The sequence below is a fragment of the Notolabrus celidotus genome, chromosome 13, assembly GCF_009762535.1.
Source record: "Notolabrus celidotus isolate fNotCel1 chromosome 13, fNotCel1.pri, whole genome shotgun sequence".
Classification (NCBI taxonomy): Eukaryota; Metazoa; Chordata; class Actinopteri; order Labriformes; family Labridae; genus Notolabrus; species Notolabrus celidotus.
This window is the reverse complement of record NC_048284.1, coordinates 30274590-30294108: the sequence shown is the minus strand read 5'-3', so window position 1 is coordinate 30294108 and position 19519 is coordinate 30274590. Positions and strand designations below refer to the sequence as shown.

Below are 19519 nucleotides of genomic sequence, written 5' to 3'. Positions count from 1 at the left end.
AAAAGTCAGAATTCTGACTTTAATCTCAGAAGAATTACTTTTTTCTCCGAATATTAATAATGAAAATGATAATAATAATAAAACATTTTGACTTTGATTGTTTTTTTCAGTGGCCCTAATCCTCTTCCATAATTATCAAAGCTGTCAGGAGAAGCGTCTTTTGCCGGACAAATATCTGCGCTCTGTTGTAGTTTGCGCCTGCGCGGGGCCGCTTAGTGTCACATCTCGACAGGAAGCACTTTTCGACGGTACACTGACACAGCCAGTAGCAGCAACTCTCCTCGGCGAGCAAAAGAACTTTCTCTCGAGCAAACTGGACAATCTACTGCGATTTAACGCCTTCCTTTGAGTCTACTGACAGCCGTAGGATGTGAGCGACTGGAGCAGACAGTCAGTAGAGGTACAGTTTGTCTCCTACAGGCTTTCACTGCTGCTTTTAGAGTAATTTCTCAAACCGAGGAGGTACAACAACCCAGCCTCAGCAGTGACAGACCGCGGGAAAATGTCGTTACTTCCGGTGGGGAGAAGTCTTGGCGCGACATTACAGTTGTAAACAACAGAAGGACACAACCGGCAGAAAGGTAAGACGAATACTTACCATTAACTCCCTTTTTGTGAATGTCTTTACGTTTCATAGCACCTACATTTGTCCCCCTAACTCACCGACTTGATGGTTCCCTGCTGTGTAACTGAACGTGAACGTTACTCACCGTCAGACATTATAATGTAGCATTAAGCGTTCATTTGAATTAAATGATATTTTTAATTAAACAATTAGAAATATCTGATGATTCCACATAAAATCTGTCGCTTTGACTCACTGTAAAATACATTTAATGCATATATTGGGTTCTTTACGGTTTTAACGTGATTTTATGTAATATTTAAGCAGTATTGCTCCAGATTAATTCACATAAAGACAAGGTTTAAGAGTAAACTGTATTATCGAAAGGGTTGCTCAGTATTTTGAAGGCTTTGTTCCTGGCTCCCGTCTTTGTGTAGCAGATGTTAACACAGTAGGGCAAACTAGCCCTCTGTTTTCATGCTAACGACACAGTCACACCTACAGCAGACCTGTTCAGACTGGCCCTGTGATAATCTCAATCTGACCCACCATGTAGCACAAAGGTGATTGTTTATTAAAATCATACCAATCAGAATTAAAGTCGTGTGTGTAGCACCTTTCAAAACACATGATAGGACAACATCAGGTGAATGAAAACACTGAACTGTGAAGCTTCTACACTTCAATTTACCAGGCTCCCTAGATTTGCAGTCCTTCCATCAGAAATGTAAATGTCAAACCATTTGCATCTAGAGGACCTAAGTGTTGAATAAATCACCATTTTGACCACTGCCTTCAGGTGAAGCTACAGAAATCATTAAAAGATGGTTTGATCTAGTTGCCATGAATGATCTTAATCAGTAAGCAACCCTGCGAGCTAACACTGTACATGGCACCTGATATTAGTGAACACTCCTTTCAATACTCACCATTATAAATCAGGTGTCCTCTGCTAACCACATCTGTTTCTGTTGTCTTTTTGTATGTTTAAATGTGTTACCCTGTGTATTTAATGGTAAACACACAGTCACTCTAGTCTTCTGACCACTCAAAGCTCTTTTACACCCTTTTAAATGTTCCTCGTGTGTCTCTCACAAGCACTGACCAGAGAGCTTTCTGTTTCTATGTCCCTAAACTCTGAACTCTCTGCCTCTGGACCTTAAAACCGCCAACTCTCTGAGTGTTTTTAAAGTAAACTTGAGACTTATCTTTTTAATTGGTCTTTTAACTTGGAGTAATTTCCTTTTAAGCCCTGGACTGTATTAGTGCCTTTATGAAAAATGTTTTAGCATCATTTTTATTGATTTTACTTTATCGTATTCTATCTCTTTATTTGTTTGTTAATTTATTTATTTATTTATTTTACTTTATCATTTTCTATCTCTTTTATTTATTTTATTCTACTTTATCTTCTATCTCTTTTATTATTTTATTTTATTATTTTAATTATTCTATCTTTTTTGTATTATTTTAATTTATCTTATTCTATCTCTATTTTTTATTTTTTTCTTATTTTATATTTTAGATTATATTTTTGTACTCTGGTATTGATCTTATTTATTTAATTGATTTATTTTGATTTATTTTATTTTAAAGGATTTCATATCAAATTCCTCTCTCTTGTTTTATTCTTTCACCTACTCCGTCATTTTCTGTCTCTGTTCTTTGTGAAGCACTTTGGGCTGCATGCTTGAATATATGAACGGTGCTATATAAATAAAAATGAGTTGAGTTGTCAAATTCACACCACATTCACACACTGATGGAAGCAGCAGTAGCAATGCAAAAAGCCCATCAGTATTACCTAGTCTCATTCACACACAGACGGCCCTGTGTTGTTGTAAAGTGTGTTCCTGCCTCTGTGAGCTGTTAATAACTGTGGTTCTGGTTTTCAGGTACTCCATAAGGAACAGAGTAGCAGCTGTATCAGTAAGAATGGAGAGCATGGACACCAGCAGAGCCTCTGGTAGTAAGTATAAGACCTTTACATTTGAAACACACTGTTTACACTGTGTGGTTTGGGGCTTTGGCCTTAACAATCATTCATGAGGGCGATAGGGAGGTGTGTCCTTTAACCAAGAATTGGTTGGTTTGGTTGGCTGAATATACACGGCTGCTCAGAGATCACGTTACTTCAACCCTCTGAATCTGATCCAGAATCTGATCCTGACGGAGAGGCGCCTGTAGCAGGACCTTTCTGAACAATTGGTCACAGATTTAGTGTTTCTTGTTGTTTTATTTGTCAGTATGTCGACGTGTGTCTTTGTACAGAGTTGCAGCTACAGCTATGAACATGTAGCTATGTGGCTATGCTAATTAGTGCTAGCACTTAACCATGACAAATAAAAATCTTCCACAAGATCTTCAAATCTGCAGACATGGGGAGTAAAACCGACCTCTACCAGAAAGGCAGCGGGACCTTTCTGAAGGATTGGTCACAGATTTTGTGTTTCTTGTTGTTTTATTTGTCAGTATGTCGACGTGTGTCTTGGTACACAGCTACAGCTACGACATGTAGCTATGCTAACTAGCGCTAGCACTTATCCATGATAAATAAAAATCATCCACTAGATCTTCAAATCTGCAGACCTTTGTGTTTATTAAGACAGCCTACAACTAGCATGCCTCCCTCTTAAGCTCCTTGTTAGCACACATTTGTGCAGGGAATGAAAAACGGAGGGGGGATTCAGTATTATTTTATACAGTCTATGGGCTGAACAAGCTCCGAGCTCTGACTCCGTGACAGACCGGATATTGTTGTTACGTAACAAAAACACGGAAGTCTGAAACGGCTCGTTTCACACACATTTACAGAAAGGTGGAGAAATCAGAACAGGGGCAGAATAGATTTTTTTCATTCTCAGGGGGTTTGTAGACATGCCAGTGAAAACATATTTCAGGTAGAGAACCATTAAAAAGTCAATTTTGCATGATATGTCACCTTTAAAAAAAGTTGTTTTTGAATTATTTAATTGTAGTATTATTAGCTGGTTATGTCATCACATGTTTTTCTTGCTGTGTGTGGACATAACATCATTTTCCTTTAGCTGAGTTTCTCTGCTGAGAGTTGTTCAGACAGAAGACAAACAGAAAATAGCAAAATGGCGGCTGCTGCTGCCGCAACACTCTAACGTCTTGGAGCAGTTCACCCACAAAGCCACTACAAAGAAGAGCACCTGCAGACTGTGTACCATGCTTATTATAGGAGCGTGTCAGTAATGAGTGAGCGTTTGACCTGAAGTCACTTTTTAACAAACAGTCCAAAGTTAGAGCCACACTGTGTGAGTCGAACATTTCAGCTTCACCTTTAAATCTTTATAAATATCGTTTACTACTCGACTGTTAAAATAGTCTTCATTCACAGTCATTCATCAAACAGCATATTGTGATTTTTGTGATTCTAGTTTGAACACGGTAACGAAATAGATATTATAAACATGAATTATTACAACATGACTTCTTACAAGCTTAACATACATAATCAAAACCACTGATGCAAAGATTTTTCTAAGAAATTATCATGATTTAAAACTCCCATGTTGATCAGAGTATTAAAAACCAGGAATATATCCATTTAAGGTTCATTTAGGATGAGATGAAAATGTGTGATTAATTCAAAATGAATCGTTATAAGATAAATGAATCATTTGACAGCCTGAGTCTTACATTTCACTTAACACTGAACTGGAAGTTTTTCAGTTCTCTGTTGTTTTAGCGTGTCGATCACAAGATATCCAGGACTTCAAGCAGACCCGCTTCATCGTGTATTTGATTCTAAATGGGGACAAAGTTTGTTCTGTGTTGAAGAAGACTAGAAAATAATCCAGTACACTTGTGTTTACTGAGGGAATAAATCTGTTGTTTTGGATGTTTATGGTAGAAATTGTCTGTTATAGTCCCACATGATTAATTATTTATATTTATGATCATGTTCTGTGTTCTCAGCTTTTGTACCAGCGGTCAGTGAAGATTCAGTGGATATCTACGACGGCCTGGATATGAGCGTTAGCAGCCATACAGGTAATCACTCCGGTCCTCTCATAATAATATTGATCCTCTGAGGTTTACCTTTCTCCAAACTGTGGCTGTGAAAGTCTAATATATTTTATTTATTGTCTTCATTTTGTTTCTTTCAGAGAGGTCGCCTCCACACTCGTCACATGTGAAGGAGTCGATGGATCTGTACGAAGAGCTCGTGACGGAGGAGCAGCAGAGCAGAGAGTCGACGTACGCTGAGGTGAGGGACAAAGAGCTTTATTCTTTCCTTTCTCTTTGGTGAAGTGAGGTGAGGCTTCAGGATGTGGATGTAAATGTGGAGTGAAAACTGGTTTTAACTGGTTTCCCTCAGACCTCCAGGTGTGAATAGACGAGTGGGCGTTAAACCTTCCGATTATTATTCAGCGTTATAAACAACATTTGGCCGTAAAAGGATCAACTAATGTGACAGAAAGAGACGATGTTAGCTGGAAACTGTCTCACAATCCTTTGTTTCTGTTTGTTTGTTTTTCAGTTAAAGTCCAGATTCCAAGCAGCTCAGAATCAAATCAAAGAGCTGCGCAGGAGATTGGAGCAGATGGAGCTGCAGGTCTGATTCATTCTTATCTAGAATCACATCACTTCTTAATATCAGACATAAACACACTTCTGACTGATACTCCTCTTTGTTATGGAGTCTCAAAAGACTGTCTTTAACAAACTCTCTGAGTGTCTTTTATTATAAGGTAGCATCAGAAGCACTCACATGATGTTCTCTGTCTATAAACAGAACACAGGTCTGAACACTGAGAACTACCGTCTGAAGAAGAACATCTCTGCTCTGCTACTCACCGCCAAACAGGAAGTGAAGAGAAAGGACGCTGAGATTCAGAGACTGAATCAAATGTGAGTGTTGTTATATTTCTATGTTTGTTTGACAAATATTGCGCTGGGTCCAGACCAAGCGGCAAACTCCGGTCTCAAACGATGAAGCCAATGCGGAAGTGATATAAACTGCAATACATCGAAAATCCGCTTGAGGCTGGCTGCAGAAACACCGGAAACCACATAGATATGAATGGGAAAAAGACGATCTTTGCAGCATTAATAAACTTGTTTACAGCCTGGTTCAAAAAACGGCTTGGCCCTACAACGCTAATCTCTCTAATAGCACACACTGTACGGGGGGTGAATTTTTTTCTAACGTGACGGTTAAGAAGATATTAAGATTATGAGTTTTGCCCAAATAAGGACATGACTGACGTGACTCCCGGTCGGGAACACACAGCCATTGGCTAAGAGACTCACACTACGTCACACTACGTCACACTCTGCCTAGTTGAGTTCCGCATTACCAATATGGCTGCCGCCGTCGATTTGCTTCAAAACAACTCTCAGGAACAGATGGGTGACGTCACGGATACTACGTCCATATTTTTTACAGTCTATGGTCCAGACTCACTTTTAAAAGCACTGTAACAAAAACAAAAACACTGCACTGTTGGGCCCTCTGATCCCTTCTTCTGTAAGATATAATCACTGTTCAGAGCAAAGGATCCTGGTAGCTCTTAAGTTTTTTTTAAAGGTGACATATCATGCAAAATGGACTTTTTAATGGTTCTCTACCTGAAATATGTGTCCCTGGCATGTCTACAAACCCCCCGAGAATGAAAAAAATCCATTCTGCCCCTGTTTTGATTTCTCCACCTTTCTTTAAATGTGTGTGAAACGAGCCGTTTCAGACTTCCGTGTTTTTGTTACGTCACAACAATATCCGGTCTGTCACGGAGTCAGAGCTCGGAGCTTGTTCAGCCCATAGACTGTATAAAATAATACTGAATCCCCCCTCCGTTTTTCATTACCTGCACAAATGTGTGCTAACAAGGAGCTTAGGAGGGAGGCATGCTAGTTGTAGGCTGTCTTAATAAACACAAAGGTCGGTTTTACTCCCCACGTCTGCAGATTTGAAGATCTAGTGGATGATTTTTATTTATCATGGATAAGTGCTAGCGCTAGTTAGCATAGCTACATGTCGTAGCTGTAGCTGTGTACCAAGACACACGTCGACATACTGAGAAATAAAACAAGAAGAAACACTAAATCTGTGACCAATCCTTCAGAAAGGTCCTGCTGCCTTTCTGGCAGAGGTCGGTTTTACTCCCCACGTCTGCAGATTTGAAGATCTAGTGGATGATTTTTATTTATTATGGATAAGTGCTAGCGCTAGTTAGCATAGCCACACGTGTACCAAGACACACGTCGACATACTGATAAATAAAACAACAAGTAACATTAAATCTATGACCAATCCTTCAGAAAGGTCCTGCTGCAGGCGCCTCTCCATAAGGATCAGATTCTGGATCAGATTCAGAGGGTTGAAGTAACGTGATCTCTGAGCAGCCGTGTATATTCAGCCAACATGTAAACATTAGATCAACGTGCTGGAGAGCCGAGGCCACACCCACTTCCCGAGGGGGCGTGGTCAGAGAGAAAACAGAGTGTTCTGAGGAGGACTGAAGAAGAGGGATTTTCAGGCATGCCAAAATCTGATTTCAAAGTGTTTTTTTGAGCATAAACTTAAAGACATGTTTTGGGGACCTCTTAGACCAATATATATTGATGAAAAAAGCGTGATATGTCACCTTTAATGTTTGAACAGAAACATCTTTCTGGGTCCCTGTTTTTTTTTTTTTTTTGCATCATCAACTCCGTGAAAAACAACCTGAGCCTGTCAGTGACAAAATGAAGCACTTTTAGAGGATGTGCTTTGTAGATCTGGAGCAGTATGCTTCATTCTGGATCCAATGTTACAACCCTGAAGTATTATAATACAACAAATATTCAATAATAGTGAGTGTTGTGATTTTATTTTCCTTTTCAAACAAAAAAAGGGTGAATCATAAAAAATAGAGACTCCACATGTCTAATATTTCCTAAAATAAGGCACACTACATATCTGTCTGTCTGTCCGTCTGTCTGTCAAATGAACATCAAACTAAACATTGCAATTTCATTTTCACGTCAAGTCTTATTATGATCCTGTTTTATTGATAAAACAACTGGTGCTTGAGCCCTCTGATGGCTTCCGTCAGCTCACGTCAGCTGTTATTCTGGAAACTGATGTGTCGCCATCTTAAAAGAAAATCAACCCCAGGGGAAAAAAAGATTCTTAAAAACACCCTATAAAAATGTTTATTGTATTAGTAAGTCTTTTTTCCCACCACTAATACTTTGCATCAGACATATAACCTCTCCAGCCAATTGCATATGATCAGTCTTATGGAGCAATCCCAAAAGTTTTTGTGCCCATCAGTAATTCCAAAAGAAGACGTTTTGAGGCTCTGGTTCGGCCTGGTGGTTATGTTGCCACATTTTCAGAGACTCTAATCCTCATGGGAATGGCCCCGCCTGCAGCCCTTTACCATGTGTCATTCCCAACTCTTTCTCCCAGTTTCTTCCTCCATCCACAGTCCTATCCTCCAAATAAAGACATAAAAGCCCCCAAAAATAAACTTGAAATAAATTCTGAAATGTCTAAAAAAAAGCACACTGTATCTAAATACTGTAAATGTAGATTAATGGGGCTGATGGAAATACCTTAAAATTGGTTAAAATCACGACATTCTGTCAGAATTGTAGAATCCTTTGTTGGCAAATAGTCATGTTTGTTTCAAGCTCTCTTATACTGACTGGATCTGTTTCATGATTATTAATTTAACTTTGTTTTCTGCAGGTCGGGGAGAGGTTACAATCATCTTCATCATCCCCGTCATCAGTCTCACCATAATAATATACAAGACCAAAAAGCGTCTAGTCGGACCCCCGCAGGCAGCTCCGGTAGAAAATCTCCTCCACCATCCTCCAAACCTCCTCCACAATCCTCTAAACCTCCTCCACCATCCTCTAAACCTCCTCCACCATCCTCCAAACCTCCTCCTCAATCCTCTAAACCTCCTCCACCATCCTCCAAACCTCTTCCTCCACCTTCCTCTAACCCTCCTCTGCCATCCTCCAAACCTCCTCCACCTTCCTCTAACCCTCCTCCAGCATCCTCGAAACCTCCTCCTCCATCCTCTAAACTTCCTCCACCATCCTCCAACCTCCTCCTCCATCCTCCAAACCTGCTCCTCCATCCTCTAAACCTCCTCCGCCATCCTCTAAACCTCCTCCGCCATCCTCCAAACCTCCTCCGCCATCCTCCAATCCTCCTCCGCCATCCTCCAAACCTCCTCCGCCATCCTCAAATCCTCCTTCGCCATCCTCCAAACCTCCTCCGCCGTCCTCCAAACCTCCTCCGCCATCCTCCAATCCTCCTCCGCCATCCTCCAAACCTCCTCCACCATCCTCCAATCCTCCTCCGCCATCCTCCAAACCTCCTCCACCATTCTGCAGTCCTGCACCGCTGCTGCCATCCTCCTCCACCCCCGCCATCCTGTCCTCCTCCCCCCCCTCCACCTTTACCACCTTCACCTCCGAGGGAAAACAATCCTGCACCCAGGAGAGATCCTCCTCAACCCTCCAGGAAGGACAGCTCCAGCTCTCAGCCCGGTGGATTGAGCATCGAGACAAGAGCTTGCAAAGCATTGTCTCACTCTCACTCCAAGGGTGAAGAGCCTGACAAATCCAGCACCGGCCCGTCATCCCAACATGGAGAGTCAGACAAACACAAGTCCAAGCACAGAGAGGAGAAATCTGAGTCGACAACAAGGAGACATAGAAGTTGTTCAGATCCCAACAAGGACGGTCACGAGAAAAGCAGATCTCACAAGGAACACAAAGAGACAGAGCGAAGGTACGACTCCAGGTCAGGTAAAGGCAGGAACCACCTCAACACTGAGGGGCACCACAGATCAGAGAGGACCAAAAGCCCTCCACCAGAGACTCCACACAGTGAGCAGTCAAAAACTCGAGAGCTCAAAGCCAGGATGTCCACGTCAGACTCTGAACACAGCTCCAAAGAGGGCCACAGCAGAGACCACAGAAAAAACAAGAGTAGTCACAGACATCTGAGAAGTTCAGACTCAAAGGAGCACAGAAAGTCCTCTTCAACCCGGCACTCTGAGCACAACAGAGATACCTCAAAAGAAAGGGAAGGGCACAAACCGGTGAAGGATTACCAAAGAAAGGAGGAGAAACGACAGGAGGATGAAGCCAACAGAAAGCACAAGAGGAGGACTTTATTAGATATGAGCAGAAAACAAGAGAAGTCAAAAGAACCAGACTTACATAAAGCTGCCGTCTGTAGTACAGAGAGAAAGAAGACACAAGAGGCCTTAAAAAGATCATCAGAGGAGCCGAACACCACTGTGAAGATCTCTGTGGATGAAAACAGTCCAAACAGGAAGCTGTGCTTCATGGAGACATTAAATCTCACCCTCTCGCCAATCAAAAAACCAGTGCTCCCCTTCGAAGACCTCACACCAGTAGACAGAGCGTTTGTAGACGCACTAGATGATGATGAGGATTCACAGCCCAACGTTGAGGACATGTGTGTGATCGATGAAGTCAACAGCAGCGAGTTAGAAGCAGAGGAACCGGCAGAGGAACTGAAAACAGCGCGTGAGGACGCAGAACAGAAGAAAACCAGGAGGGACACTGACAAACAAGACGAGGGCAGCACAGTCCAGACTACCTCAGCTCAAAGCAAACCACTGGAGACTGCAGAGAAGACCACGACCAAGCATCACACAACAAAACCACCCGCGAGTGTTTCTCTGGAAGAAACAGAAGAGGACAAAACCAAGCGAGCGTCAGATACCGCAAGAAATGAACGTGGATCTGAGGCGACGGGTGAAGTCAGCGACACATCTGGAAAGGGCTCCTTACAGAAAGTGGAACAAAGAAGAAGTTCAGATAAATCTGTTACTTCTAAACTACCCATCATGCTGGATTCAGATGTAGAGATGAACCACAGGACTCTTAAAGCATCAGTCCTGAAGAGCCCTCCTGTAGATCCAGTAAAAGAGTCTCCTACACCCACAAGAGAAGGTCCTGTCGTGGTACATGTTCTTGACAAGGCTAATCCTAAAAGTCCAACAAAAGCACATCAGAGTCATCAACAAGAACAGTCTCTGCCAACTTCCAGTTTCAAACCGAAGATAAGAGAAGAGAGGAAGAAAGACGTTAGTAAAAAGCCAGATGGTCCTAAAGAAGTAGATTCTGTATCCAGCACCATCAGCCTGGAGTCCCTCCCACAAGAAGGGCTGAGTCTCCCCGAGGCTATCTACATGCTAACGCAAACAAATGAAGACCACAACGACAAGGATAACATCCCAGCGGAGCCGAGTTCCTCCACAGGTTGCATCGCGGTGTCTAAAGTCAGCAGTACCACAGAGGAGGCGGTCCAGCCCGAGAAGTTCAGGGGGCTCACGTTCACCCCAAGGAAGAACTTCAGTCCTGGGAAGACTCACCAGAGTAATGTGGAGCCATCCAGCTCTGTGCCGTTTCTCCACGATGAGGACTCCATGATGCGCACACTGAGCAGTCTGAAGAGTATTCCTGACGCCATCAGTCCTCTGAGGAGCCCAGTACGGATTACCAGGAGGACCCAACTCCATCTGCACGGCAAGCCGGGTCACGTCAAGAGCCTCCAGAAAGGTAAAGATGGAGTTTCATTATTACCATTATTTGACACCCGGGGTCAGGTTGTTCAAAAGGTTCAGTCTGGATAAGAATGATCCAGATTTGGTCACTCTTTTTGATATCCTGGATTAGGTATTCCAGATTAGTTCTGTTCCAGTTAAAGCAAACTGGATTTGATCAACCTGATTGAATGCAGATTTTTAAAGCTCACCAAATCCAGATTATCAGTGCTCTAAATAAGACTACATACTGGTATTGTGTGTGTTTAGTTGACTGAACTATTAAATCTTATCTCATTGACACCAGAATACTCATCCATTAAATGATCTATGAACGTTTTGTCAGTCTGTTGATCTAGGAAATGGAGATGGGGTTTGATGTAGGCTGCAACTACTCAGCAAGACCAGTGTAGAACCAGCACAGGCATGTGGAGTCTCCACTGCGTGTTTTTCCTGATGTTGTAGGATTTTATGAGATGTGCCCTGAGTGAAGAAAGGCTTTTTAACTTAACCTCGACTCAAACGAGTGTGCATGAACACAGCTCCCTGTAGCTCCTCCTCATTGACAGTGATATAATGTCCTTAATGTCCTCCTTTTGAGTTTCCTCTCTTTAGGATGGTAAATCTGTGACAGATGAACCCTCAGAACTAAATTTGACTCTATGCTCAAGATGCTTTTATGAAGGCCTACAGCTGCCCCATAGAAATGAACTAACCCTATCATAGATCCAGACTTGATTGCATATTACATGTTTCAAATCTATGCAGGATTGTTTCAGCTGTGCCATTGTACAAAGAGTGTCAGAGGAGCAGCAGCACGTCAGGCCTCAAACAGAGTTCAAGACGACCCCTATGTGTTAATCATTATCAAGGTTTTTAACCAGAGGCTGATTTTCCACAGAGGTCTCCTCCTCTTTCAAACAAACAGAGCAGCTGATTAAAGTGGTGAACTCACAGAACAGAGCAGTCTCACAAAAAGCTCTTTGGTGGTGCAAAGACTGCAAGCCGAGCTGCCACTGAGACTGAGCAAGACAAACAATTCATCACGAGTCTGAATTTATGACTAAAAAACAACAACAGGCACTGCTTCTTAAAGCTGGGGTTGGTAATCAGATTTAGATACACTTTTTGTCATACTGGTTAAAATGATCTTTATGTCCTGATGGCAATCAATACATGATGTGTTCCTAAAAAAGAGTGAAAAAAAAACTGCTATCTACAGCCGGAGTAAACCTGGGAAAACACCAACCAATCACCGTTTTTTGGCTCCCCAAATTTTAAACCAATCAAATCCCGTCCAGCCGTTCTGCCCTCCTCCTGGGCGTACATTTCCCCGGCGTTCACTCCTCCGAGTCCCCGTCTCCTGCCTCTGCTTCCCCTGACTCTATTTACTGCCCCTCTCGCTCGTCCTCGGGCCTGTCCCCTCTGACCTGATGAGGTGCTTTGCTCAGGACTGTAGTCCGGATCAGAGTCTAAAAAGCTCTCACCAACAAGCAGAATAATTAATGACGTTCAGTAAGTCCTACAGAAAATATAGATTTATTGTAGCGTCCGTCCGGACGCTGTAGGGATGACGAGCCGATTCGTGAACACGTTGATCTTTAATAACCGGTCACTGTCAGCCGTGATCACGCCAACCAACAAAACAACAATCAATGTTTGAATGAATGAAAAACTTCTCCTCTTGTCTCTCCTCTCTCCCACTCGCACACTCTACACCTCTCCTGATGCCTTCACTGACCGTCAACACTGTAGGAATTAAGAACATCTACACTGAACCGGTTTAACAAACAGTAGAGCTGTTACAGTATTATATATGTGTTATAACTTCTCTCCTGATATCGTGTCACCGGTACAACTGGATAATGCTAGCATGATAGTTGTGAGTACTAACAGCAGCCATGTTTGTTTGTGTTTTTAACTTTCACTATGATAATGTTTTGGTGAGGACCGGTTTTGAATCAGTCACCATCATATGGTCGAGAATCAGCGGCGCTCGTGCATGTGAGGGGGGGCGTCGTTTTGGAGGAGCTCCGAGGGAGGAGGGGAGGGGTTAGACGGAGTCATGAGGAAAAGCTACATTCAAATTCATGCTGGTTTTCCGAGACTACCAACCCCAGCTTTAAGTGAGAGAAAACCTGCTTTAGGAACATTTTTCCAAACATGATACAAAACATGATGTTCAGCAGATAGAAAATAAAAACACAACTTATTTTGTGATCAATTGTTTATTGGTTGTTTGACATTGCAAAACATAGCACAAGTGATGGTTCAGCCATGTCATTGAACCCATCCATCACCCAACCCTACCCCCGCACAGAATGGCAGTGTACATAGGGCAGTAACAAAAGAGGACAGGGTCATATGCACCTAAAGAAGAAAGTAAAAAGAAATGGACCCTAACAGATTGTCAAAATAAATACATGAAATAATAAAGTATAGGTATAATTTTAATATAGTTATACTAATCAAATATTTATCATGATGACAGTAAAAAAAACGTAACTGTCATGCAGTCTCTACTTTTTGTTTTTGTTTCACTTACTTTTCTTATTGCGATATTCAACAATTTTATCTCACATTGCATAAATTTGTAACATCTTCCAGACCGAGCTGTCACCAAACATCCCTCCCTGAAACCATTAATCCAGTTAAAGATGTTTCTACAAACGTCAGTGTCTAAAAAAAAAGAAACTTTACACACAGGAACTCCCAAAAAGCCCAGACAATGAGTGTTGTTGACAGAACTCCAGATTAAATGGAAAAACAAATAATCTAACGTTCAAATAAAGGAGTTGAATCCAGTTAGGCTGAGTAAACTTTGACCCTGGACTTTCAAATGTTTCTTTTTCTCAAACTGTCATCAAAGCTTAGTCCTCTCTAATAGCAGAGACAGTTAAACATGTCCTAAATACAAATTTAAAAACATTAATGTAACCGGGAGCTGGTAATAAAAAAGTAATAAGTCACTGTCATTGCTCAACACAAACACATCTTCTTGCTCTCTCCTGCACAGAGTTCTCCAGCCCACCCGTCGATGCAAACTCAAAGAAGTTGGATGTAAACAAAGAAAACAAATATCCAGGTTCTCCTGCAAACCATGACCCGAAAAACACCGTGGACAAAGTCTCTGACCCGCCCTCCAGCCTCTCCGACACTGACTTAGAGGAAGGGGAGATTTTAAGCGAAAGTGATGACACCGCCACGGATTCTCCCGCTCCTGCATCCAAGAGGGCGAAGACGGCTAGACCAGCCAGAAGCCAACCAAGACCCGAGGCTTTCATAAAGAGGACGTCTGAAGAGAGACGTTCAGAATCCAAGGAAATCAGCGAGACGGCTGGTGGGTCGGGGAGAAGTCCGAGGAGTCGATTTAAAACGGTCTGTCCTGCAGCGACTAAAGCTTCTTTTGCAACAGTGGAGGATGTGATGGGGACCTTCAAGCTGGTTCGCTCTGAGATCAGAAAGAAGTACATGAAGCTTCACAAAACCTTCCCCAGGAAGAGCTTCTACGGGGTGATGGACAACTTCCAGGTGTCCTTCTTAGAGTTTGTGGACGGAGCTTATTTTGGTAAAGTGTGCAGCCAGGAGAAGGAGCTGAAATCCAAACTGAAGAAACTGATCACATCCGTGTTTGGCAAAGTATCAAATAATGGTATCGTGAAGCGAATCTTCGAACAGCAGGCAGTGGATCTGAAGCAGAAGTTGTGGGACTTTGTAGACACCCAAGTAGACTTCATGTTCAAGGACATCTATGTGATACTGAAGAGCCTCTGCAAACCGACAAGAGCGCAGAGCGAGGACAACAAGTCCAGTGGAAGTGAGAAAGTGTCCTCACCGCCTCCTGAAATGACGCCACCGTCTGAACCAAAGGAGGCACATTCTGCTCCAACCAGTCTGAACCGGATCAAGCCTTGTGCCGTGGTGCCTTACAGAACCGGCCTCGGGAGTAGAGGCAAAGATATCAGAATCACACATGTGGAAAATGACAAGAATGCTGACTCACATCCGACAAGTACAAAAGCTGTGGTCAGCTTCCCTCATCCTAAAATGTTTCCCTCCACACCAGAGAAAAGCCACCTCTCATCTTTGGTCCATCAGAACGCCTCCATGCTCGATAAGACTGATTTTGAGCTGCTCACAGAGCAACAAGCTTCCAGTTTAACATTCAACCTGGTGAGAGACTCTCAGATGGGAGAAATCTTCAAGTGTCTCCTGCAGGGATCTGACTTACTGGAAACCAGCGGCATCACCGGAGACCACAGCACCTGGTCCCTCAGCACCCCCAGGAAGGACGGAGAGAGACTCTTCAGCATCACGACTCCAACCAAGTTCGACTCTCCGTCTAAGCTGCTTTCCCCGCTGAAGTTCGACACTCCCTCCAAACTTGTTGCAACATGGTCGAGCATTTCCCCTCGCAAGATGTCGTCTCCACGATCCAGAGATCGTACGCGGCTGAACCCGGCTCTGTTTGATGAGAGCTGCTTGTTGGAGGTGCCGTCAGAGAGCAAAGCGGGGCAGTCCGGGTTGTCTTCACACAGGTCGTTTTCCATTCTGGCCGAAGATCTGGCCGTCTCGCTCACCATCCCGTCGCCCCTCAAATCAGACAGCCATCTCAGCTTCCTGCAGCCGTCAACCATGAACATCATGTCCACCCCGGACAGCGTAATCAGTGCTCACATCAGTGAGGATGCTCTGATGGACGGCGAAGACGCCAGCGAACAGGATATTCACCTCGCCCTTGACACCGACATCTCCAGCTGTGACTCCAACAGCAGCTCCGGACCACTCGCCACACCTTTCTTGTTCAAGCCTGACGCGCCCATGCAGGCACTGGTGATGGAGAGATCCAACGATCACTTCATTCTGAAGATCCGTCAGGCGGCGGCAGGAGCAGACGTCACGCTCACCGCTGACGACAGCTTAAGTCGAACACTAACGGAGGAAGATCAGCAGCTTGGAGAGGATCCCACTGCGTCTAGTGCTGAAGATGTTTTGATGGACAAATCCCAGAAAGGTACTCCTTCAAACACTGAACCATCAGAGACCGACATATCCAACCCTCCTGAAAGTTTTCAGGTCCATCAGGCTGCCACTGAAGAAGAGATCCACCAAGGTCAAGAGGAGACAAAGGAGTCACCCCTTAAAAAAGACGGTTCATCACAACAACAAAATACCTCAAAAGTTCTGCCTCCTCCAGACAACACTTTGCACAATGTTAATAAGAGCTCCTCTGATCGAAGCGAAGCAGTCACCGCCGGGACCCAGAGGCAAACACACGACAGAGACGAAGACCTGACAGCTCGACCAAGTCCATCAAAAGCTTCTTCATCCGATACAAGTCCTCACCACCTCTCTGAAAGCTCTGAAACAAACAAGAGCAGCCGGTCATTGGCGTCACGTGTGTCTGACTCAGACAGAGATGATATGGAGGTGTCGGGGTCAGATAGGAGTCTCGCCATCGCAGAGGACGCGAGCAGCTCACCAGAGAAACACACAAAGGACGGAGGGGAGAATAGAAAACGGAAGAAGCACCAAGAGAAATCGAAAGCCAAGCGGCCCAGGAAGGAGAAGGAGGAGAGTGAAGAGGAGAGAGTGTCCAACTGCAAGACAAAGAATGAACCCAAATCCTCCCCTTCATCTCTGTCCCCCTCCAGTCTCCACGCCAAGAACGTCGTCAGGAAGAAGGGCGAGGTGGTGTTGTCCTGGTCCAGGTCAGTGGTTCTATTTCCTCGTCCTACCTCTCAGAAAAATGTGCTCAGATTGTTTAGCATGCTTTTTATTTCAAAGCCCGGCAACACCATCAGTCTTTCTTTATAAAGCACCAAATCCCAACAAATGTTCTCCTCAGACTCTTTCCAAATAAAGCAGGTCTAGACTGTACTCTATGTTCTATTATTAACAAAGACTCATCTTACAGACAGGATAAGATCCAGTCCCATCTTACAGACAGGACTCATCTTAATCCACCATGAGCAGAGCACTTTGCAGCATTTAGCAAGTTACAGTGGCAAGGACAAACTTCCTTTAACAGGCAGAAACCTCCAGCAGGACCAGACTCATGTTAGACACACATCTGCTTAGACCGAGTTGTGGTTGGAAAGAGGGATAGAGGAGGATAAGAGAGAGAGAGTGATGATAGTGATGAGATAGATACTAGGCAAGGACCAACTTCCTTTAACTGGCAGAAACCTCCAGCAGGACCAGACTTCCTGATTGGGTTGTTAGCTTCAGAGGCATTCGTAGGCGTAGATTTGACTTGAAGAGAATCTGGTGTACCCCTGTTTTGGTCAGCTGGCAGTCCTCAGTAATTTCTCTGTGTGTGGAAAGATAAAAGTTCCTGAGTGAACTCCACCTCCTCACTTGTACTTTGCTTCTTCCAGAGAGGAAGATCGAGATATTCTGGTTGGCGTGAAGACAAGAGGAGCGTCACGGGAGACGTTCTCTGCTCTGTCAGAGAAACTGCAGAAGCCGTCAGGGCAGGTGAGTGGACCCCTCCTCTCTCAGGTGATGTTTCTGTTATCCAGGCTGTGAAGAATAACCGTGCCTTAATTGTGAACTCTTCTTCTTCCCTCAGATCGCTCACAGATTTAACCAGCTGCTGAAGCTTTTTAAGAAGCAGGAGAAGAAGGACCCTTGATGGATCAGACACTGATCTAGTTCTTCATGTACGGTGTGGCAATGATGTCTGTGTGGTACTGGAAGAGGTGAATGCCGGGTCAGATGATCGATTCACTCACATTCTTCCCTCTTAGATCTGGAGGCTTGGTGGTCTCAGTATCAGCTGCGTAGACGGTAGATTTATGCGAGCACAAATGAAAGCCATGAACGCAGTCGTGGTCTGGATTCTGAACTGAACCTCCTCCATACTGTTCTTGAAGTGACTTCTCCTCAACACAACTGACGATAAGGATGATCTGCTCAGTGGAACTCATCAGTATTATTTTTTCTCCTGCACATTTATGTTTTAGAATCCACACTGCACTCACTACAACAACATCAGTGCACTGTGTGTGCTGATGTCTGGTCCTCACAACATGCAGTATACACTAAATGTCCTTTATTTTCCTCTGCAGATATCATACATTACATCAACAATCATCTGAAGTTCTTCTTAGTCCTAAGTATTTTGTTTTTCTCAAAACAGTTGGGAAAACTTCCTTCAGACTTGAGTAAATCCAGGTTCCAGTGCAGGTTTGTTTAAAAACGTTGTTTCTAAAATGATCCGGCGCTCAGAGGACACAGCTTCACGGGTCCCTCCTGGGTTAGACCCGGGCTCTTACAGGTCGGACTGTTTCAGTATCATCTCCTGAGCTGATGTTTTAATTGATGTGTTGGTGTACAGGGGCAGTGCTTGACATGTCTGAAGGTTGTTATGTTTACATGTCTAACTCATGTACAGGATTATATCTTTATCTCTGTTAATAGTATGGAACATTTTATCTGTTTGACTCATCCCAATGCTTAAAAACAGCATGGAACACAAATAATGTGAATATTGTGCAAATAAAGTTTTATTTATTTATTCTGGAGTCTGCTTTATTTATCATTTTATTCACAAAATCTGTAATAGTGTAAACTAATACAGGCAAACAGGAGGAATACAAAATCAGTGCGAATGGGGGATCATGTCTGAGCTGAAGTAGCACTCTGTACTCTACCAGCATGACACAAATATTCATGAAGTGGGCCAGCAAGTATTGAAATCCAGGCCAGAGCCCGGGAGGGTAACTCAGCTGAGCCATCAGTGACATGAAGTGAGAGAAGAGACTTTCTTAATTTTAGTTTCTACATTTAACACGAACGTCTAATGTTTCTCAGCCGCACCAGGTTTAAACATAAAAGTGAAATGCAATAATTGATAAACTGGCCATAAATAAATTATGAATATAGTAGTTAATTTAAAAAACTGAATATTTAAAAAATGTATTACTTTCTATTATTAGTAGTAGTAGTAGTAGTAGTATTTTAACGGTAAGTCATGATAATCTTAAAATAGAAAAATTGCTTGAAATATTTTAATTTATTCTAAATGATTTCAGAATATTTTTTTAATTTAGGAATAACTGACAAAGTGTTTCATGATATTCACATTTTTTAAGAAGCACTCTTACAACATCACTCAGACTTTTTAATGACTGCTCAAAAAGTTAAGCATTGTGACATTGGCTCACAAACTTTAATGTTAAGAGTACAGGCATACAAAGAACCCTTTAGCACCTTCTTACATGAGTAAGTGCAAAAATAATACCCAAAATGAGTTTATCAAAAATCAAAGTATTTGGGCAATGGCAAACAGATGACCATGCTAGGTAAGCTAACAATAGTGCTAGCTTGGATATTTGGATGCTAATTTTGACTCATCAAAAACAGGTTGTGGAAAAAATGTAATGATCAAATA

At 43.0% G+C, this 19519-nt stretch overlaps 1 protein-coding gene across 1 annotated transcript; it reads left to right on the top strand.

Moving 5' to 3' along the window:
- The first annotated feature begins 149 nt into the window (after nucleotides 1-149).
- casp8ap2 (caspase 8 associated protein 2) lies at nucleotides 150-18643 on the top strand. The gene is made up of 10 exons (XM_034699076.1): nucleotides 150-581; nucleotides 2461-2534; nucleotides 4511-4585; nucleotides 4702-4802; nucleotides 5076-5150; nucleotides 5331-5446; nucleotides 8274-11137; nucleotides 14138-16832; nucleotides 17502-17601; nucleotides 17696-18643. The coding sequence occupies exons 2-10, from the start codon at nucleotides 2501-2503 to the stop codon at nucleotides 17756-17758; spliced, it is 6123 nt and encodes a 2040-aa protein (XP_034554967.1). The 5' UTR covers nucleotides 150-581; nucleotides 2461-2500; the 3' UTR covers nucleotides 17759-18643.
- The last annotated feature ends 876 nt before the right edge of the window (nucleotides 18644-19519 follow it).